This window comes from Glossina fuscipes, unplaced genomic scaffold (genome assembly GCF_014805625.2).
Source record: "Glossina fuscipes isolate IAEA_lab_2018 unplaced genomic scaffold, Yale_Gfus_2 61164, whole genome shotgun sequence".
NCBI lineage: Eukaryota > Metazoa > Arthropoda > Insecta > Diptera > Glossinidae > Glossina > Glossina fuscipes.
Genome location: NW_024003395.1, coordinates 66,233 through 88,528, shown reverse-complemented (window position 1 = coordinate 88,528; position 22,296 = coordinate 66,233). Strand labels below are relative to the sequence as shown.

General features: G+C 35.5%; 5 protein-coding genes across 5 annotated transcripts; all 5 read left to right on the top strand.

The window, feature by feature from the left end:
• Positions 1 to 7,477: 7,477 nt before the first annotated feature.
• On the top strand, positions 7,478 to 8,265 carry LOC119643511 (chymotrypsin-1-like). Its single transcript, XM_038042869.1, has one exon. It carries the CDS (start codon positions 7,720 to 7,722, stop codon positions 8,263 to 8,265), a length of 546 nt encoding a protein of 181 aa, XP_037898797.1. The 5' UTR covers positions 7,478 to 7,719.
• Positions 8,266 to 9,826: 1,561 nt separating this feature from the next.
• On the top strand, positions 9,827 to 10,783 carry LOC119643516 (chymotrypsin-2-like). Its single transcript, XM_038042878.1, has one exon. The coding sequence runs from the start codon at positions 9,853 to 9,855 to the stop codon at positions 10,639 to 10,641; it is 789 nt and encodes a 262-aa protein (XP_037898806.1). The 5' UTR covers positions 9,827 to 9,852; the 3' UTR covers positions 10,642 to 10,783.
• A 1,900-nt stretch (positions 10,784 to 12,683) lies between these two features.
• LOC119643523 (chymotrypsin-2-like) lies at positions 12,684 to 13,620 on the top strand. The gene has a single exon (XM_038042889.1). It carries the CDS (start codon positions 12,701 to 12,703, stop codon positions 13,502 to 13,504), a length of 804 nt encoding a protein of 267 aa, XP_037898817.1. The 5' UTR covers positions 12,684 to 12,700; the 3' UTR covers positions 13,505 to 13,620.
• Positions 13,621 to 16,166: 2,546 nt separating this feature from the next.
• LOC119643522 (chymotrypsin-1-like) lies at positions 16,167 to 17,194 on the top strand. Its single transcript, XM_038042888.1, has one exon. The coding sequence runs from the start codon at positions 16,198 to 16,200 to the stop codon at positions 16,984 to 16,986; it is 789 nt and encodes a 262-aa protein (XP_037898816.1). The 5' UTR covers positions 16,167 to 16,197; the 3' UTR covers positions 16,987 to 17,194.
• A 1,666-nt stretch (positions 17,195 to 18,860) lies between these two features.
• Positions 18,861 to 19,768, top strand: LOC119643514 (chymotrypsin-2). Its single transcript, XM_038042876.1, has one exon. The coding sequence runs from the start codon at positions 18,896 to 18,898 to the stop codon at positions 19,709 to 19,711; it is 816 nt and encodes a 271-aa protein (XP_037898804.1). The 5' UTR covers positions 18,861 to 18,895; the 3' UTR covers positions 19,712 to 19,768.
• Positions 19,769 to 22,296: the final 2,528 nt, after the last annotated feature.

Sequence of the window (22,296 nt, the reverse complement as noted above, 5' to 3'; positions counted from 1 at the left end):
CGCTATTCGGAATATAAAAAACTCATAGACTTGTTGAAGAATACATATGTGCTTATATTTTATTGTCAAACCGGGGTGTAAATAATTTGACATCACGTCAAGAAGCAAACTGACGGTTGTTTTAGAAAAGCCATTTCGGGTTTTCATATATCCATTAAGTAATTAAATGATCATTACGTGTTCCCCAAGTACTCAAACCAACGCATACATGACGATCGTCAATATGTTAATAAGAAAAAGTATGCCATATTTATAGAATACTTTCATTTGAAAAGTCGTAGCTCCATCAATATCTAAACTGGGCTAGATTCTATACTAAAGTAATCGGTTTTTTCGTAGGCAACAATAAAACATTGAGGGCAGATTGAGCAGACACTAAAAATGGCTACACGAACTGCCAGGACTAACGTGGCATTGATCAAACAAATGCGACGGCCTCATCAGAAATTATGAAGAAGATCTACATCGTGGCACTGAATAGCTGCCGTCATAGGAAGAAGTGCGTAAGCTAGTGAACTTAATAGGTATTATAAACGGTGTCGCAAAGCGTAGCTAGTACGTTGTCTGTTACTGCATGCATAGCCCAAACAAATATTCATGCAATTGACGAAGGAGAAGAGCGAGAAGACAGTCCCGTTATTGGTCAACTTTTAGTATAGCATAGGTTTCTTTAAGTTTTTTCAAAAATGAATTTACATTTCGCGAAAAACAAAGTGTTGTATCATCAAGAAAAGTTAGACTTCGAGTTGCTTCCGTCCGCCCCACTCCTTAAATTTAAATTGCTGCACTTATCACCGAAAAAGATGAGGAGTATATTCACTTTGCCAAAACGCTTGCAAGGCCCAGAAAAAAGCTTCAGAGATAAGGCAAAATACATATACACTTGATCAGATTGTAATCTTGATTCTGATCTTGATTCATAAGCATGTCCGTCTGTCCGTTTGTGTAATGTCCCTTGTAAATACTCTCCGCGGGGCCGAAATGTAGCTATCGGGCAGAAGCATTGGAAGCTCTTGCACGCAGGTTGGTATTGAAAGCGCGCCAAACCTAACAAAAACCCGAAGAATGGGTCAACAAATTTTTTTTGAGTACGTTTGTAAAGCGCTGACGCAAGCTTTCAAAAATGTCATAAAATATACAAACCCTTGATAAATTTCAAATTCGTAGTGCAAGTCCGTCTGTCCATCTGTCCGTTCGCCCAACTGCGTAGTATTTGTGGCAAACATTCCCGAACACATGCCTACAACGCCCATGTGTCTGTGCGACAAAAACTGCCTTTTGTGTTTTTTGCTCGTTACTCATAACACTTACACAAATACAAATTTCCACTTTTGTGGTCTGAAACCAGAAAACATCAAACGCGCCCACCCAGTATCGTAGAGAGTGAAAATTTGGTTCCTTTGCCTTTTTCACGATATCAGTCATAGCGACTATAATTTTCTTACCTGTTTGGATTAATTTCCTTTTTCATACCGAAAAAGACAGTTCAGTTGTAAAAGTTGAAGAAGTGAACTCTTTTGATTTTCTCCGCGGTTAGAGAAGTTCTTGAACATCGTTGTGAAATGCGTATTGAGTTGAAAGCAGACAACGCGGAAAAATAAAAATAATTTTTCTCAATTTTTCTTTGACAAGTTAGTTACCGCAGAAACTATTCTTGCACCAATTAATTGAGTTTGGTTCAGATCTGCTTGGAAATAAATGCAATATATAACTTATTCGTTGATCGACGTCAAAGACAAACATCCATCCCTTTAAATTAGGTTATAATAATTTCGAAACTTTCCAATTCCTAAAATTATGCCTTACGCGCTGTTACTTCGCCTAGAAAATCGGAAAGGAAGAACGAAAATAGTATACGATGGGTGTACCGTTTTACCCCTTTAAAGCTACCGTAACTTCATCGCTTAATAAAAAAATTCTTGAAAGTGGCAACTTTAAAGTTTGAAAACAAGTGGAATTTGAAGATGGTTAGTTGAATATGGCGAAGGATTTAATAGTGCACAGAACAGCTTTGCTTAATGGATTTTCGAAATATTTGCAATTGATTGATTCGAAAGCATAAGTAACACCATTTTACTCTTATTAATAACTTTGGGAACAGTGACCGGTTCGGAGCAAGCACAGAGTCCAATGCGCTGTTAGCGCAAAACGGAATCACAATAATAAATTACTATCGACTGTTATCAATCGTGGTCCAATGTCATTTGTTTTACTACGACAAAGGGATTCGTTTTTACCAATACGCTTTTACTCGAATGCTTTACCTATGCAATTTTTTCACGTTTTTGGTGAAATATATATATTTGTTTGAATTCGATAAAAAAGTACTTTATGTATCGGTGTGAATCTCGAAAGTTTGGTTAGTATAAAAAGCACATATTGTGGCTCGTTTTGGCAACGCTGAGGCATTCCCTTCTATATTCCATTTAGTTAAGTAAAATTTTTACTCGCTTAACAAAACGCCTTGTCATTGCGTAGAAGAAATTCAAGAATTGCTTTAAAGTGTTAAAATTTCCGTCATTTTTATTTTAAATACATTTATTTACACCTTTTATGGTGGAACAACATAAAATATGGAATGCATTTAAAATACCGAAACAGTTAGAGTGTACATCACCAAAAATTGGAAAGTTCATTGCGGATGTTGTTTGCAAACGTAACACAAATTTTTACGTACATTTGGTTTTCAATGAAATTTTTGTTTCCACAATCATGCAGGTGATTATTTTCACATACATTTCAGACTACTCGATACTAGTGGCGTTTCTTCTATAAAATATTTGTTATGTGCATTTATATATATATAAAGCTTTCCCTTTGATTTCTTGTGCTAATTAATCATCGCCGTTAATTGCAATTGATTGGCATTATTGATAACTGATTCAAAAAAGGCAATTTGGGCAAACAAACGATGAGAATATTTTAAGAATAAGTAAACAATTTATTCACGCCTTTGTACGACGTCTAAATACTCGATAGGTGAAGCAAGTAGATAATAAATGTGCTCTACTTTTTGTTTTTGTTTGCCTAAAGAGTCGACAAAGGGCGTTTTTCAGATGCTAACGCCTAATGGCTACCTCTTACAAGATGTCAAGTAGTATTTCACCTAAAGTTTAGATTAATTTTGTTTTGCCGCAGGTTATGTAAGTTATTATTATAAACGCTTTCACATTTCAAACAAGCTTTACGCAAAAGAAATCTAGTTTTAAGCTTGCGGAACAATCGTGTTCTAAGATTACATAAATCCCATATTACTTGCCGATGTCAACATTCACGATCCGGACGAAAACACAGGCGGACACTGCTAGATCACCACAAAAGCATCTGTCCTTGTACAAATCTCTCATGAATAATTAAATAATCTACGGACTACAAGTCCGACAAGGTGCAGTTTGATAAACAGTAGAAATAATATCGTTCTCCGTAATTGGCGAAAAGTTAATTTAATTATTAATAGGATATTTTCTCAAAAAAAAAGAAAAAAAAAAAAAAAAGATGCCACAAGCCAATCGATTTTAATCAAATCTAAAATTAGATCAATGATTGTTCTTCGTCCTCTCATTCTTCTTCTTCCTCTACTTATTTAAATAAATTGTTGCCTTTTAATAAGAGGGGACACCTTCACATATTAATTAAAATAAGAAAAGTGTAAACATCCAATGCATTAGGCTGTTAAAAAAGAAATAGCCATTTCATGGGATTTGTCATATTCCTATGTCTTCTTTAGTGTCCGTTGCGTTGTTTCAGCGAAAAAGTGCTCCTTCAGTCGAAGTTAATTTATGGCACTTACATCATTTGTAGTACAGGAAATGTTAAGTGGGGACCCAGAAGGGCTTAGGAGAGACCCGCCTTTCGTCATAGCCATCAATTCAGACAATTGTTTTGAAGATTGTCCGTCCCTATGTCCCTTTGATGCAGCCCATTTATGTTTTGGTTTAACTTACGTATGGCAATTTTTAAGGTGTGTTGATGAAATTTGTTACACTGACGTACTTTGAACAACCCCTATTGAAAATGGCTGGGATTGGGCCCCACGTACAACATCTTAGTCGTTATATGAAAAAATTTTCAATTTCCAATAATAGTGCTTTGTCATTTCAAATTGGTATAAAAAACTTGGCTCCGATAGGTCAAGGACACCTCTACCGTAGGTTCCTTAACCGTTCCTACGAAAACTGAATCTTTGTAAGGTAAGTAGGTGCGGTTTTCAATATTTCATGGTGCAAGTTGGTTCATAATAGTAAATTGGCAAAGAAACTAACCTTACCAAATTCCGCGCGAAGGATTATATTTTGTATATGACCGCATATAAAGATTCTCCGGAAATGTAAACCTCTACATGATAAAAAGACCTGGTTGTTATCGTTTTACGGTGAAAATGTGTTCATGATTACAATTTAACGTAAAAGCGAAGTGGATGAAATTTGAACCACATGAACCCCATCGGACGTCAATTCATGTAAGATGTGTCATGAATTGTAAGTAATTCTTTAAGTGAAAGGAAAGTTTAATTTATAGGTTTTTATGAAGAAAAGCGCAAAATAATAAAATTTTTGGAAAATAAGTTTGTTGAATTAGAATCACGCCATGCTATGTTTTGGTCATCCTCCAATATGCGGGCTTTCATGAAAAGTATACCCTTGCACGAAACTAATGTTTCATTTTTGGTGCATCATTATCAAAACAAATGAATAACTGGCGAACTATGCGAAATGGTGTAGAGTTTCTAATAGTCTGCCTTGCCTAATTATATTAGCCTTACTTCTCTTGAAATAAGTAAATTACTTGACGTCGCACGTCGTCAATGGCAAGCATCACAAGTGTACAGACAGTGCAATGCTAGTTGTAGATGGTGTATTAGCTTTCAAGAAAAATCAACAATGAGCGATTTCGTGACTGGCATGAGTAGCGACAATATTATCCTATGAGTTTATTGAGTAATGTTTTAGACTTATAGATTTTTTTGTCGAGAGGAGGGATCTCTCTTGCGACCCCGATTCACTTGATTAATCCCTGATCATAGCACACTTAGTACCTGCCCCCAAAATAAAATATAAAATAATAATATGTTTTCTTTTGTTCAGTTAATATGAATGGCAGCACTCATACGCTAAGTGGGTCAAATAAAAATTATTCATACATTTTATTAAACTTCTCCCTCTCGCTCTCTTACATTGGAAAAATTTAGCAAATCAAACGCATACGCGTACAGGTTTTTCGCAAGAATATAAGAATAAAATAAAAAAAAACAAAAAGAATAAAAAAGGATGTAATTATAATTTTCTCACCAAAGCCATAGTAATAAAATTATATATTTTTACTTTATTCGGTTCATTAAGTTAATGAGTTCGTTTTCACATTTCGCACGCTTCTCATACGCGCAGTAATTACAGCCTCTTTGTGGCTCTCTTTGCGATTTGCTAATAAATTGAAATTTTATTTTTAGAAAACATTTCCTCACTAAACGCAATCATATTCTGTTTAATAAAAACTTAGTGACGTAATATATTCTTTTTTCACTCGTCGTGTGATTCATTTTCTGTTCGCTAATGTTTAGACACGTTTTGTGAACAATATTTTATAATTATGTTGAATTTGTTTTTTTTTTGTTTAAAGTACAAATAATGAGATTAATTTTGCGCTTCTATTATTGATTTATTAATATATATAAAATTCTTTTTAATAAGCTATAATCTCTTTAAAGCTGTTTAAACACTTGTGGAGATGAATTTTTTTTTTTAATTAATGTACTACACACAAGATCATTGATCTTTGTCCGTTGTAGCTTTACTTACAACTAATTGTTGCGATAAAAGAAAATTTCTTAAAAGGGTTTGCTTTTTTTTTAATTTTTTTATTTTGAAAATATTTCCTGAGAGTAAATTTGAGAAAACTTTCCAATAATATTTCATAATAATATTTTCTCTTAATATCTTTATTAAGGTAAGTTTTATTGAAATAGCATCTAAGAGTTTGAAGCAAAACTGGCAAGTGCACTCGGAATCTATTACCGTTCGGCTAAACTAGTCTCGATAGTTCCGATCTCACATTTGCATGCTAAAGTCGGGTATTTTTTATTTACAACGCTTGGTCTCTATTTAGTTTGTGGTTTCATTGACATAAAAAAAAAAAAAAAAAAAACCAATATCTTCTATCAGAAACGGGTATAAATAAATGTTCTTGGAACGAAAATTATTTTGCTATAGTTATTTGGAACACCACTGGAGAATATTTGCGCATAAATTTTCCAAAAGAACGTATATTATTGGACCTGCATATGTGAATGCGCGAAGATCTTCTGTCTAACATTGCAACACCCTTAGTCGGAAATTTTTAAACAAGACGACTCTTTAGAGAGCTCTCATTTTGAATTTGTCTTCATTTTTGAACGGTCACGATCCAACATTTCGATGATATTTGACAGATTAGATTAAGAAATTAAGAACTTTTCCGGCATGGATTGGTGTACGTTCGCTGATTGGATGCTGGAAATACAAACGGAGAAAGATTATGATTTTTTAATCAACTGTCGCTAGTTTTCATCTACCCACAGGGCTATCGCACCCAATGCGCACGACCTTTCCAGCCACAGCGCGGGGCGTTTTCTAAGCTGGCGTTTTGGTTTCACAAAACTTTTTTGAAAATGCTCCTGAGTCGACCGTTTTCTTGATGGATTGCGTTATTGAAAGATGCAGCCTGGCACATATTGATTTGGAATGTTTACCGTAGGTGTTGATGAAACTTGTTTGCAGCCGAAAAGTGCCACCAGCTACACAGTTCGTGAAACGACGTACAACTTGAAACTGTTTCAGTGCCGGTGCTTCAAAACTATGGAAAATCTTTGAAGCTCTTGTGTAACACAGTGACTCTACATGCCGTCGTAAAGCATTAAAGTTTTGACACATTTCATTTGAATTTTCGTATTACCAAAAAATAATGAATTATTGCCAATAGTCACCCTACATTTATATGTCATCGCACGAGCCCATTATCACACATCTCTTTATAATGATAAAAAGAAAACTTTGCTCCTGTTAGGAGGAATTCTAATGAATGTAAGTACTAAGTACTTTCAAAAAGATGATGAGTAAAAACTGTTTGTATTTATTATTAAACTTACTTTTCGATAACCCTAGCAGACAGTCGAAGAGACTTTTCGAGCATACGGAGCATGAAATGAAAGAGCGAATCGAGAGGTGGATGGGAAAACGGGCGTATGATTAAAAGTGCAATCGGTAGACATATGGGACGACGATAAAGTCTGTTTAGAATTGTTTGTTTATATTGATAAGCGTCAAAGTAAAAAATTGTAAAAGAACTGAAGTTTTTTGCCATGATTTTATAATCTAATCATTTAAGAAATCGATTCCTTGCTCGTAAATCATCATCAACTGTTATATTGCACTTGAATAATGCAATATCTTAAAAAGTGGAAATAAATTTATTTGATTTAGTTGTTTCTAAGCAAGCTCAACATGAGGTTGCCCGTTTTAAGCTTATTTGTTTTAACAACCGTGGCTCTTTCTGCGGCGAGAACTTCTCAATCCTCGCGAAATCGAATCGTATGTGGCGGTACAGCCGAAGAGGGCTTGGCTCCTTATCAGGTATTACAAATTAGAAGGCTTCTTAGGAAATCACTTTTGCGGTAGGGCCATAATTGACGCCGAATGGATTTTAACGGCAGCCCATTAAGTTGCATGCTTGCAGCCGCAAGACATTATGGTTGAAACGGGCACTCAAGACTTAACGAAGCCCGGTGTTCATTATGATGTAAAACGCATTTGCACGCACTGCGATTACAATCAACAGCTTTTGCACAACGACATAGCTTTGCTGCACTTGAATTCCACTATTGTGTTGGACGAGAAAACCCAAATTATCGCCTTACCGGTGCAAGCGATGGAAGACGACGATGATGTTTTACTTACTGGCTGGGGAGCACTAACCAGCGCCGGAGGTGGCGGCCGTCCAAAGCTGCAGAAAATCTATTTAAAATACGTGCAATTAGAACGTTGTAAAGAGTTGTGGGATAATGACTCCAGGCTACACGCTGATAACATATGCACATTCACCCAGAAAGGCGAAGGAGTTTGTTACGGTGATTCGGGTTGGCCTTTAATTAGTAATGGACATATAGTTGACGTGGTTAGTTGGGCCAAAACATGTACTCTTGGCTTTCCAGATGCTCATGCTAGTCCACATTTCTATTTGGATTGGATATGTCAAACCATGCGAGGCAATAAGAAATGCTCGTGCAATGCGTAGTCGTGTTTAAACATTAACTAATGTAAAAAAAAATAAAAAATAAAAACTAAAGTGATCTTTGTTTTAAATTCGTCGGGCTGAGGTAAAAAGATTGCAACATTCTGGTAGCGAGTTGAATAGAGAAAGGCCTTTATTTTCCAAAGAATGATTATTATTAAGCTCATTAAAATTAAATTTCAATTCTTATGAGGTTTCAAAGAAATGTAGAGAAATGCAATGATTTAAGCAATCACAAATGTTACGTTAACTGCACAATTAAATCCATTGTCAAAGACCACTATAAAATATTAAGATTAGAATGAAGATTAAGCACCCATAGATGTCCACATATGATGGAAATAGATCGATTGCGAAATGACGACGCTTACCTGGAAAGGTGAAGAAAACATTTGAATAGGCGACTTGAACGCGGAATACACAAATCGATTTATTTACTAACATTCTTATGTCTTTAGCGTCAGCTCGAGATAGACGTTCAAAATCTGTAAGGAACGCATTGCTTCAGTTGGGTTTTCTCCCCCCTTCTGCCCCCTTCTCTTCGTAACATCAGCTCAAATTGGCGTACTAAATGAACTGCTCAGAATTTGTTCGGTTTTTCGACACACACACACAAGAATGACGTTTTCTACTGAAAAAGTTTTATAACAGTTTTACTTAGCATTCTTTCATCGTTTGATTGGACGCAAACCCCGATGCAAATACAATTTTCATTGCTTTAGTTTTTAATTATATACTGGGAATGAAGTAAGTGCTTGTTATCACTCTTCTTTTCTCTTGTCAAGCTTCAATTCACTGGACACAATGCCTTTTGGTCTGTGTCCTCTGTCTATTACAAATTTTAAATTCACACTTAAATCGTGCACGAGTTCTACAAGATATTTGAACAATAGACTTTTCTAAAGGAATTTTAGTGAAACGTTCTTGCGTTGTTTGCAAGTCTTTAGAATTAGTTTTTTTCGTTAAGAAAGACTTTCTCTTAAGGAATTTTTGATTCGATTCATTTTCGCTTGTATTACTTACATAACTTAGCAGATTCATATGACACATTGTTGTCTGATACGACCATATAGTTGCTTGTCCCATTTGAAGCCTACGGACCAATAGGCCTTACGAAACGTGTTTATTTAAGAAGAAAAAGACAAAAAAAGTTTGCTCAAAAGTATGCAAATATAAAATGCAAATTTTATTGAAAGGATAAGTGCAAATAGTAAAATAGTGAAAAAACAACAAAAATTTGCGCGAAACGTTCTGAGACCTTTTTTCGCACAGACTGAGCATGAAATGGCAGGCGGATGAGTAATTACTAGGCGGCCAATGAGCAGGCTTCCAATCGGTAGACATATAGGACGGCGAATAAATCTGTTTGGAATTGTTTGCTTATTAATATCTACATTAAAGTAAAAAAGTGTAAAAGAACTGAACTTTCTTGCCATGATTTTATAATCTAATCATTTGATAAATCGATTCCTTGCTCGTAAATCATCATCAACTGTTATATTGCACTTGAATCTGATTTTACCTGATAATCCAACGATTTAAAAAGCGAAAAAAATTTATTTCGTTTAGTTCTTCCTAAGTAAGTTCAACATGAAGTTGTTCGTTTTAAGTTTATTTGTTTTAACAACCGTCGCTCTTTCTACGGCGAAAACTTCTCGATCCTCGCGAAATCGAATCGTAGGTGGCAGTGTAGCCGAAGAGGGTTTGGCTCCTTATCAGGTGTCTGTACAATATGAGTGGGGAGGTGGTCACATTTGCGGCGGGGCCATTATTGATGCTGAATGGATATTAACGGCAGCCCATTGCGTTGCGTTCTTGCAATCTCAAGACATTGCAGTTGAAACGGGCACTCAAAATTTAATGGAACCCGGTGTATATTATTATGTAAAACGCATTTACACACATTGCGGTTACAATCAACAGCTTTTGCACAACGACATAGCTTTGCTGCACTTGAATTCTACTATTGTGATCAACAAGAAAACCCAAATTATCCCCTTACCCGAGCAACCGTTGGAGGATGGCGACGACGTTGTGCTTACTGGTTGGGGAGCACTAAGCAGCGCTGGAGGTGGCGGTCCGTCGAAATTGCACAAAATTAATTTAAAATACGTTGAATATGAACGTTGTAGAGAGTTACTTGATAATGACCCCAGGCTACACGTCGGTAATATATGTACGTTCACCCAGAAAGGCGAAGGTGCTTGTTTTGGGGATTCGGGCGGACCTTTAGTTAGTAATGGACATATAGTGGGCGTAGTTAGTTGGGCCAATCCATGTGCTCTTGGCTTTCCAGATGCTCATGCTAGTCCATATTTCTATTTGGATTGGATACGTCAAACCATGCGACGAAATAAGAAATGCTCGTGCAATGCGTAGTCGGGTTTAAACATTAACTAATGCAAATAAAAAAACAAGACATTTTTGAATAAAGCGATCCATGTTTTAAATTTGTTGGAATGAGTTAAAAAGACTGCAATATTTTGGTAGCGAGTTGAATAAAGAATGGCTTTACTTTCAAAAGAATGATTATTATTACGCTCATCAAAATTAAATTTCAATTCTTATGACGTTTCAAAGAAAGCTAGAAAAATGATATTTTTAACCAGTAAAACCGCTCGGTTAAATCAATCACAAATGTCACGTTAGCTGCATAATTAAATCAATCTAAGATCTCATAGTCGGGATTAAGGAAGCATAAATTTGAGCACCCACACGTGTCTGCAATTTGATCGATTGTAAAATTACAAGAAAAATTCGAATAAGAAACTTGAATGTGGAATACAACTCGACTTATTTCTGAAGTTCCCTATGTCCTTAGTCTCAGTTCAAAATAGGTGTTCAAAATCTGTAAAGAACTTCAGTAAAGTTTTACTACAGGGGCTTGTCTCCTGCCAAGCTAACGCTTCACTTTCGTTTGCATGGCTTCAGTAAACTTTTAGTAGAGCGGGATGTCTCCAGCCAAGTTACTGACTGGTCGCTCCACTTTCATTTTCGTACTACAAGTTTCTCGAAAAAATCAATAATATTCTTGATCAAGCAGAAATTTGAAACCGGTCATGCCTACTTCCGTTCGTGACATCGACTGAAGTTTGTGTTCTAAATGAACTGCTCGGAATTTGTTCGGTTTTTCGAAAATGACGCGCACCCCAATGCGAATATTATCAGTTGGTTGTGAGATCCCTTCACATTGGGATGGTTTGTAGTGAAACAGTCTTGTGTTGTTCGAAAGTCTTTACCATAATTTTTTTTTTTTTTTTTTTGCAAGAAATGCTTTTCCTTCAGTAATTTTTGGAGCCGATTAATATCGAGTCGATTGATTATCGCTGATATTTATTATATATCTTGGCAGTTTCATAAAACACATTGTTGGTTGATACGACCACATAATTACTCGTATCGTTTAAAGCCTACAAATCGACAAACATTGGAAAACGTGTTAATTAAAAGCAAAAAAAAGGAAAAGTTTACAACTATCAAATCTTAATTTTGTTAAACGGAGAAGAAATTTGAAAGAGTAACAGCAAAAGAGGATACGGAAAAAGTCAACAAAAATGTCTCGAAGTCCTAATAAAATAACACCAAAATTATTAGAAAAAGGACTGTGATGGGATCAGAAAGTTTGCTAAAAGTAATTAAAATTCGTTAATATCGATAGCAATAGACAATAGAGGCTAAATGTTATGAACACGAAGACAGAACACAATTTACGGCAAACCAGATCGACACATAAAGTTGCTTATACAAATTGCTGTCGACAAGAGATGAAATCATTGAATTAAATCCCGCAGGATTCAACAATTTCGTCCGAAGCTTGCGGCTGTCTAATTAAGCGAATCCTAAATGTTGCGGAAAGCTATACAGAGCATAACCCAAGGGTTAAGAGATTTGACAATCGCTTTTACATCTTTCTAGAGTGAACCAGAAAAACGTTTCATTTTCAATATAACTTCTGATGTTAGAAAACTTCGATAAGATGAAGAGAATTATGCTCCTCTTAAGAGGAACGATAGCGGATTACCACTTCCTGAGGTACCTGCGCTAGAATTTTGCAATTAATTGAACTCATTTCAAACAAATATTGGCGGTAAACGGGCGAAGCGATCCCCCGAACATACGTAGCATAGAATGAAAAAGAGAATGAACAAGGGGATGAAGAAAGAAGCGTATAGCTAGATATGCATTCGATAGATGTACGGGATGACATGGCGAAATCCATTTAGAATTATTTGCTTATCAATATCTATGTCTATGTAAACAAAACTTTTTTGCCATGATTTTATAATCTAATCATTTGATAAATCGATTCCTTGCTTGTAAGCCACCATAATCCCCATTAACTGTTATACTGCATTTAAATATGATTTCACTCGATAATATAGTGCCGCGAAAAGTAGAAAAAATTTATTTCGTTTAGTTCTTCCTAAGTAAGTTCAACATGAAGTTGTTCGTTTTAAGTTTATTGGTTTTAACAACCGTCGCTCTTTCTGCGGCGAAAACTTCTCGATCCTCGCGAAATCGGTTCGTAGGTGGCAGTACAGCCGAAGAGGGCTTAGCGCCTTATCAAGTATCTATACAATATGAATGGGTAGATAGTCACATTTGCGGCGGATCGATAATCGACGCCCAATGGATATTAACGGCAGCCCATTGCGTTGCCTTTTTGCAACCTCAAGACATTGTAGTTGAAACGGGCACTCAAAATTTAATGGAACCCGGTGTACATTATTATGTAAAACGCATTTACACACATTGCGGTTACAATGAACCCCTTCTGCACAACGACATAGCTTTGCTGCAATTAAACTCGGCTATTCTGATGGACGAGAAAACCCAAATTATCCCCTTGCCAGTGCAACCTATGGATGATGATGATGACGTTTTACTTACTGGCTGGAGGGGAATTAGTAGTTCTGGAGGCGGCGGCCCAGCAATGTTAAAGAAAATTAATTTAAAGTACGTGCAATATGAACACTGTAAAGGGTTGTTGGATAACGATCCCCGGCTAGATGTCGGTAATATATGCACAGTCACCCGCAAAGGCGGGGGAGCTTGTTTCGGTGATTCGGGTGGACCTTTAATTAGTAATGGACACTTAGTGGGCGTAGTGAGTTGGGCCAATCCATGTGCTCTTGGCTTTCCGGATGCTCATGCCAGTACATATTTCTATTTGGATTGGATACATCAGACAATGCAAAGAAATCAGAATACGTGTAGTCGTGTTCGTATAATTTGTGACTGATTTAAATATTAACTGATCTAAAGAGAAAAAATGTTTAATAAAATGATGTGCTTTCTAAATTTTTTGTCTGAAGTAAAACAATCAATTATGACTTCTACATTAATAATGAATTGCCTTGTTTTCCAAAGAGTGATTATTACGCCCATTAACAAATAAATTTCAACTTTTATAATGCTCCAAAAGAAGGAAGAGAGAAATTATATCTTTAAGCAGTAAAATATTGGTAGTTATAAAATTATTGAAGGTTAACAAGTGAGAAAATTATATTCGGCGGGGGCCGAATCTCGCATACCCACCGCTATGTTTTTCGCGTTCTACTCCCCAAGTTCTTTTAGTTGATACCCATATCGCTAATATTATTAAGAAAAAATTAACCGCGGCGTCTTACCATATTAATTTTATAACTAACCCATTTTTAGGCAGATAATATATCTTTACTCGAGGTGTGTACAAGATCGTTTTAAACATTCTGTCTTGTTTGCGTTAGGATAAATATGAATAAACCTCATGGTAGTGAAAAACAATAAAATTCATTCAATTTTGGATCTAGAGAGTAAGGTGTCTAGTAAAGCAATGGGAAAAATTTTAGTCTTCTAAATTTTATAATTTCCGAATAATGAACAAAAATCCAAAATTTATCGTTAAAAAGAACGGAGTTGCGTTCAGCTTACGCTCCACAGCGCGTTTCTGCTTCAACCGATTTGGCCCATTTTCAATACGAAGCTGCGTGCTGAGACTTCCTACGTTTCTACTGAATTTGAAGTCGAAGTCTTCATTTTTGTGGCTAAGAGAGGGCGAACAACACATACCACACAATAACACAGAAGGACAGACATGGCGAAATCAACTCAGAATATCACACTGATCAAAAACATGTAAACTTTATAGGATCTCTGAAGCTTTCTTTTGGGTGTTACATGTATTACGGAAAAAAAAACATCTTACGGCGGTAGGTATAAAAACATATTATTATTATTATTTTAATTTTAGACTAATGAATTGAATTCTTAGACTAAAAAAAGAGACATTGAGCACTAGCAACACAGGCTATCGGCTCATAAAAACATATATATATACATATATATAACGATATCTATATATCGTTACGAGATACAGACGTCCTTCGCTTAACATGGTTAATTCGTACCGTGCTGGGTCGAAGCCGTGATAGGAAATTTAAACTTACACATATGGGACGTTAAAGAGTTGCGTAGCATATTGGACGAAAACTTGAAATAATGTAAATCAAAAAAAGCCCAAAGCCTTAGATGCTAGTGCTTTAAGACTTTAGTCTTAGAATTTATTCTCTGGCTAAATTTATAATAATAATAATAATAATAATAATAGCAATGAAAATCAATGCAATGTGTTTCGAGTTGCATCGACATTGTGCTTTACAAGTACCGTATTAAGCGGAGATCGCTTGCATACACGTAAAACGATAAATCCGCATGCGGTCATTAAATTAATAATGGCTTGCTTTGTTTGAAATCACACTGATCAACTATGCCTTTAACGTGTGAGAGATCTATTTATGTCTATTCTAATTCTGTAGCATTATTTCGGTAAAAAAGAAATCCGCTTTTCAGGAATTTTTGAGCCGTTCACTATTTATTCAACTCTTGATCACTTACATTGCTTGCGCAGCCTAGCATCTTTAAGTGACAAAATTCCAGATGACACCAATAATATATAATCTTGTATATATAAATGTATAAAAAATATGCATTCATCTTCCATATAGTTACTTGTACATTTTAAAGCGTACAGATTGGTAAGCATTGGAAAACGTGTTAATTAAAAAAAAAAGAAAAAAGAAGAATGTCTAAAAGTATGCAACTATCAAACGTTAATTTTGTTAAACGGAGAAGAAATGTGAACAAGTAACAGCAAAAGAGGATAAGAAAAAACTCAACAAAAATGTCTCGAAGTCCTAATAAAATAACACCAAAATTACATGAAAAAGGACTGTGATGGGATCAGAAAGCCTTCTAAAAGTAATTAAAATTCGTTAATATCGCTAGCAATAGACAACAGATACTAAATGTTGTGAACACGAAGATAGAACACAACTTAAGGCAAACCAGATCGATATATGAAAAGATGTAACAGTCGCTTTTACACCTTTCTAAAGTCGAACACGAATGGTCCATTGCCTGCCTTTTGCCTGACAAGGACACGTCCGTTTACTGCGGCTTCTTCTTTTTTAGCATAAATTGGTTAAGAGCCCTCTGTTGATGAATCAATCATCACAAGTTTGCAAAATGCTTACTTCTGTTTTAGAAGAAGGAGACGATGCGATAGATATCTACGATGGCCTGTCTAACACAATAAAAAAAATGTATACTTTTTGAAAGCAGTAAATAATAATAAAAGAGAAGGGAAGTAGACGTGTGTAGGATCTGCAGTGCCACAATACTACGTGATAACTGCAAACAAAAGAATAAAATTAATATATTCGAATATTTGAATAATGCGCCGTATAAAAAAAATGCTATAAATGTTCATCGAAATTATAATCTAATCTAATATTAAATGGAATTCTTAGGCGAAAGCTATCACACGATATAATCTATTATCTTCTCGTTAGTGCCGTAAAAGCCATGACATGCAATCGGTAATAGCGTATAAAAGGAATGCCTTTAGACATTGCAAAAATCCATTTCATTTAATACTTTAAGAGCAAGCGAAACATGAAGTTCTCTATATTAACATTATTAGTCTTAATTACGAGTGCAATCGTTACGGCAAAATTAATAAAATATCCTGAAAATTATCAAATTCCACAGAATCGAGTAGTAGGCGGCAGTGTGGCTGAAGATGGATTGGCACCTTATCAAGTATCGCTACAAAATCAATTCGGTCATACTTGTGCTGGTGCTATTATTGCTGCCGAATGGATTTTAACGGCAGCACATTGTGTAGTCTTCAAACAGCCTGAACAGATCTTAATTATGACGGGAAGTCAAAATCTATCACATCCAGGCGTTTTTTATCATGTAGATCACGTTCATCTACATTGCAATTACAATGTGCCCGCAAATCATAACGACATAGCCTTGTTGCATTTGAACTCGAGCATTGTGCTTAATGAGAAAACCAAAATTGTTCCTTTACCTGTAGAGCCCATGAACGATGGTGATGATGTTCTACTTACTGGTTGGGGTTCCGAATATTTGTGGGGAGCGACGCAGCCCATATTAATGAAAGTTAATTTAAAATATGTGGAGCATAAGCGTTGCAAAAAGATGCTGAATTTTGATCCCGACTTAGATGTGGGCCATATGTGCACGTTTACCCGGGACGGTGAAGGTGCTTGTCATGGCGATTCGGGTGGTCCTTTAGTAAGCAACGGTTATCTGGTGGGCATCGTTAACTGGGGCCAACCATGCGCCGTTGGTTATCCCGATGCTCATGCCAGTCCCTATTTTTATTTAGATTGGATACGTCGAACCATGAGCCCGAATAAAAAGTGTTCATAAACGTTTTTTTAAATATATTTAACATAAAACAATTTAAACAAAATAGTTTATAAGTACTTTTAATTAGGTAGAAAAAGTGAATAATTGTAAATTTATTAAGCAAATAAACGCCCGGAGTAGTAGATGAAGAGAGTGGGAGAACAGCAATGAACTCGTTGAAAAATTAGAAAATTTAAAAAAAACCCGTTAAATATATTTGGATTTTGAAAAATAATCAGCTTACCTTTCTTATCACTATAGGCCAGATTGGCCACAAGGTTTCCTTACTTACGTACTTAAATAGTGAATGCCTCAACAAGCGGAGCGTCATTTCCTGTCTTGGTTGAGAAAAATAAAATTTGAAAGAAAATGCCAACAAAGCGTAATTAGAAAAAGACAAAATACACCAATGACATGAATTCGATGAACTAAAACAAAAGGCTGTCTTCTACGCTAATTGCCACTGGAAGGAACCCCATGTTTACTTTCAGAGTACATATACATGTAAGTATATATACATATAAGTATTTGAATGATTGCATAAGGTTTTTCTTTTGCAAATAAATTTCTGACTAGTATTTATATGCAATAAAATGTTATTCTGCTCTACATGTTTTTATTCAAACTTAAACGTATCAGGCCTATGCCTGAGTAAAAATAAATCTTTAAAGAAGGCTTCTTCCAGGTAGTCTCCATTGCTAACTACATATACTTGTATAGCGCTTCTTACTGATTGTTTATCGCTATCTGCGTTGCGAATATCGTAACGCATTCACTTCCCGTCGCGTTTCAGTACCATTTTCCATCGAAGTTCTCTTCTTTATAAAGAACTTGACTTATTCCAAATTGCCAAACACTATACTGTGTACCCTTGAGCAGCTTGACTTATACTGTTACGTAAAGCTTAAATATGAATGTTTTCACGTCGACAAGTCACATTACATATAATACCCTACATTTCCATTCGGATGGGCTATAAATAAAACGTAAAGCAGGTTTTATTAGTGATAATTGATAATCTGTTTTGATTATTAATCTGAATCAAGAAGAAGCTGCACAGGTATGCTGAATCTACATACGCAACTGATATCTTATGAATCATATGTGTATTCCTCATGAGCGGTTAGAAAGAGGAAATGATTTGGTCGCGTCGCAGGCCAATCAATTTCAACTTTAAAACTTTCCTTAGAACATAAACCTGGAGTACTCAAAGTAAAAATTATCCTTTCAATGGGTTTCAGCTTAAAAGTAAAAATCAACACAGAATTATCCCTTGGCTGTCTAAGCTTTCAAAATGATGTGATGAGAGTCCAAGCTTTCAAAGCCTTCGAAATTTTAAATTTATTTCTAAGAATTTTCCATAGCAGCCTTCCCATTACATCGCTACGTTCTCCAAGACATCTAGCAAATGTAACGGGTAGCAGTCACATTATGTCTGAAGACTGTTATCCTTTGGAAGTTATTACGTCAAATACGTTTCATTACGCTGATGCTGTGTGCTAACATGTTGTTATGTTGTTGGTAACATAGATGTCAAAGCAATTCCCTTATTAAGCTGTAATGTGCTAAGGAACATATCATACGATCGGGATTCAGGTCGAATTTAGTTTCTTTCTACTTTTGAATTAGTTTAGGACCCAATTAAATGACTCACTATTACACCTTTTGAATTATCGCGGCAATCGATAAAGTGATTCACTTCTTCAGTTTTACATCATAAAACCTACCGATCGAAAAGAGTGTAATTGTGTGTAATTGTAAAGCAATTTCCCTTTAATAAATTTTATTAGTATCCAAATAATATTTATTAAGATATCGTAGCAATATTTTCAACATTCATGATAACACGATAACACGATTTAATAAGCAAAAATATTTAAGGTAATCATACCGTCACGATCGTCAGTTCATATTTTATTGGCAAACAATTATGAAGTTTTTCATTTTAATCGCTTTAAGCCTTTTAACAATCTTTGCTACTTCTAGTGTAGCTCTATATAATCGCAGGGCGCAAGAAATAGAAAGAAAGCAATTATCGGAGGAAACACTCATTGTAGGCGGTGAAATCGCTCCTGAGGCTTTCGCTCCATGGCAAGTCTCACTACAAAATCAATATGGTAATCATTTTTGCGGTGGAGCGATAATAGCCGATCAATATGTCATTACGGCGGCTAGTTGTGTGGCTGGTTTGCAAAAGAATAACGTGAAAGTAGTCACCAGTACAAACATTTGGGATGGCGAAGCCTGGCAATACGAAGTCGAGGACGTTATATTTCACTGCAATTTCGATAAACCATTGTATCACAACGACATTGCTTTGATTAAGTTAACAACTTTAATTGCTTATGATGAAAAGACGCAAAATATCACCGTCACCGAATTGGATGAATTGAAAGAAGGTGAAAATCTTACAATGACCGGTTGGGGAAGTTGGGGTGTAGGTCTAGATTACCCTGTAGAATTGAAAAAACTTGAAGTTACCTATATATCAAATGAAAATTGCCGCAAAATATACGGCTTAAATAGAGATGACATTGATGAAGGTCATCTGTGTGTGCAGCCACCAAGTGCGACGGGAGCATGTCATGGCGATACTGGCGGCCCTCTAGTTAATGCCGAAGGAGTTCTTGTCGGTGTAGGCAATTTCGGTGTGCCTTGTGGCGTAGGCTTTCCCGATGTTTTTGCTCGTCTTTCGTTCTTCAACGATTGGATTCGTACCAATATGAAAGGTTGCATTAATTTTTAAGCAAAGAAATCAATAAATAAAATCTAAATTAAACTAAGTCACTAAGAGTGAATGGATTAAGCAAAGATTTCATTTAATAAATCCATTACTGTTAAGCTAAGCTAAGTCTTATTGATTGCATGTTTTTTAACTAAAAAGTTTAGCGCAACGCTTTCATTATTATGAATAGAAAACTTTTTCCGAAATATGGGGAGGAAGGGGTGTTTGCCTTGTGTTGGATAGGAACTACTTTAAGCGCATGTATAAAGACTGAAATATTTCTTTTTAATCGAAAGATGAGAGAACTGTCTTCAGACCGACTTTACTTGAATCTGATTTGAATCCTATAAGAGATGCAGATTCAATATAAACCAACGAACAATTCGACGCTCCATCATGATATAAGAACATATTCGCTTAATAAAGTTTCTCCCTCTAACTTCTACAGGCCACATTACAATACTACAAACGTTTGGATTGTTTTTTTTCAATTTATGCAGGGATATCCCTTGGTTTTATTCTATACCGCCCTCGTACTTGTACGAATTCAAAGCTACTTGTAAATGAAACAAATTTCTTATTAAAGTTAGCTTTTATGCACCGCGTTAACAAAGTGGTGTATACTGCCGTGAAGAACGGACGGGGAAAACTCGAACCGAAGGTTTCCATTAATAATATTCCCGAGCAGATAAGATTCAGGCTAATGTAATGAATATTGGGGTGGGCTCTAGAGCGTAGGCTGTTGCAGGAATTTACGGAGATCCCGAATGCTGATGGTAATGGCGAACGCAATCGTAGCCTATACTTTTGGAGCTTTTTAGAACAACTGACAGTCTTTAATAACACGCGCCGACAAGTTATTATAATTATTACATATTTAAAATGGGGTTCACTTATGAGCGGCCTAAAAACATACCCTACACTACCACATTTTTTAAACTATTGATCCAAGGAGCATCTCTTTTACTGTTTCAGAGCAGAGCTTCACTAAAAAATTTCGCTGTTTCGATTTTGCTCGATTTAGTTATCGGCTCTAAGACCTAAAGCCGAAAGTTGTCATAGTCTTATCGCATTCAATAGATCAAGTCCGTATCGGAATATCGCATTTCCTAGTATTCCTGACTTACAATTTAAATCCTTAACATATGTAGCATATAGTGAAAATATTCCATTCATGGCTGGTGTGGAATAATAGAGAGGAATATTTCAAAGTATTAAAAACAACAATTTACTTGCACTTACAGCTTAAATTAATTTAACGACAATTATTCACTGATAAGAAGCTTTGAACTTTGGACGCAGGTACATTAATTTGGTCAATTCAAAGACTTTCCCGACAAAATGACGATTGAAGCAAAAGCAAAAAATTTAATTACACATCGTTTGCATTTCTCAGCAACTCTTCGCTCTGTTGTTATTACACTGAGGATAGATCTGTTTGAATATTTTTGTGAACACGAAAAGGCTTGTGCATTAATCGAGAGATTAAGGATCCTGACCAATATCAACAGACACATCCCAAGTCACAAAGCAATCGCAAAATCTTTAACAATCTTGTTGGATAAAAAATTTAATATTGAGGAGCTTTTTTATTGTGGCTGTTGCTCCGGTACACCAGATTTCGTATAAATTTACCAGACTATGACAAGAAGATGCATACTTTTTCTTAATACAATCGACCAGAATACGACAGTGAATTAAGGCAACTTTTGTTTATTAATCCTTAAGACAATTGAAAAACTTAATTCTTAAAAGTGTTGAAAGACTTTTTGCTACTCATCATCTTAATAGATAAATAAAGTCAATGGAATGAACTACTTCTGGTTTAGTTGCCACATCGTCGCTACAGTCGGTTTTGAAAGAAATATGCTTACGAGAAAGAATTTCTAGAATGACTAAAAATTAAAAGTGGCGCTCCTTCCGCAGTGTATCTGACCGCTAATAGAAAATATATATGTGTACTTATAATTTGGTAAATTATTAATGAAATGCGGTTGATCTATAGTTCATTGTGTGCAATAAAGTTAATCAAGTAGTGAAATCATAAAAATCTAAAAAAAACTAGAATAGTTTATAAATATTCCACTAACTTATTCCACGGACTAATCTTAAAATGCTTTTCGAAAAGGCTTACTTGCATCAGAATGTAAAAATTCACCATGAATCATACCTTACAAATGCTATTATTATTGTAAATCAAAAGTAAATTTGAACTGATAACTTTTTTTAAAATAACTAACAGTCGGAACGACGAATAGTCGATCAAGACCCACTTTCAACTATCCTATACTACTTTTCTGAATTCATATAATTACACTATATTATAGAACGACCTTTTAAAACAAACCTTTATATGGGAAGTGGTCCAGTCCGAATCGTTTTCGAAAGCTTTCGTCCTTGCAGCTAATTTTAAAAAAAAATATCTCATAAATTGCCGTGCGGCAATAGGTTGAACAGAAAAATCCATGAACAATTGTCAGATGGTTGGAAGCATAGACAGGGAACAGAACTTTTAAAAGCTCTCTCGACATACTTCACGAAGGTAACTTATATCGCTGAGTAAAGTCAAAAGTAATACCGTTACGCAGAGAAGTGCTCACAAAAAA

Excerpts from the sequence above, each read along its gene's own strand:
- LOC119643511 (XM_038042869.1), top strand. The coding sequence starts at position 7,720 with ATGGTTGAAACGGGCACTCAAGACTTAACGAAGCCCGGTGTTCATTAT.
- LOC119643516 (XM_038042878.1), top strand. The coding sequence starts at position 9,853 with ATGAAGTTGTTCGTTTTAAGTTTATTTGTTTTAACAACCGTCGCTCTT.
- LOC119643523 (XM_038042889.1), top strand. The coding sequence starts at position 12,701 with ATGAAGTTGTTCGTTTTAAGTTTATTGGTTTTAACAACCGTCGCTCTT.
- LOC119643522 (XM_038042888.1), top strand. The coding sequence starts at position 16,198 with ATGAAGTTCTCTATATTAACATTATTAGTCTTAATTACGAGTGCAATC.
- LOC119643514 (XM_038042876.1), top strand. The coding sequence starts at position 18,896 with ATGAAGTTTTTCATTTTAATCGCTTTAAGCCTTTTAACAATCTTTGCT.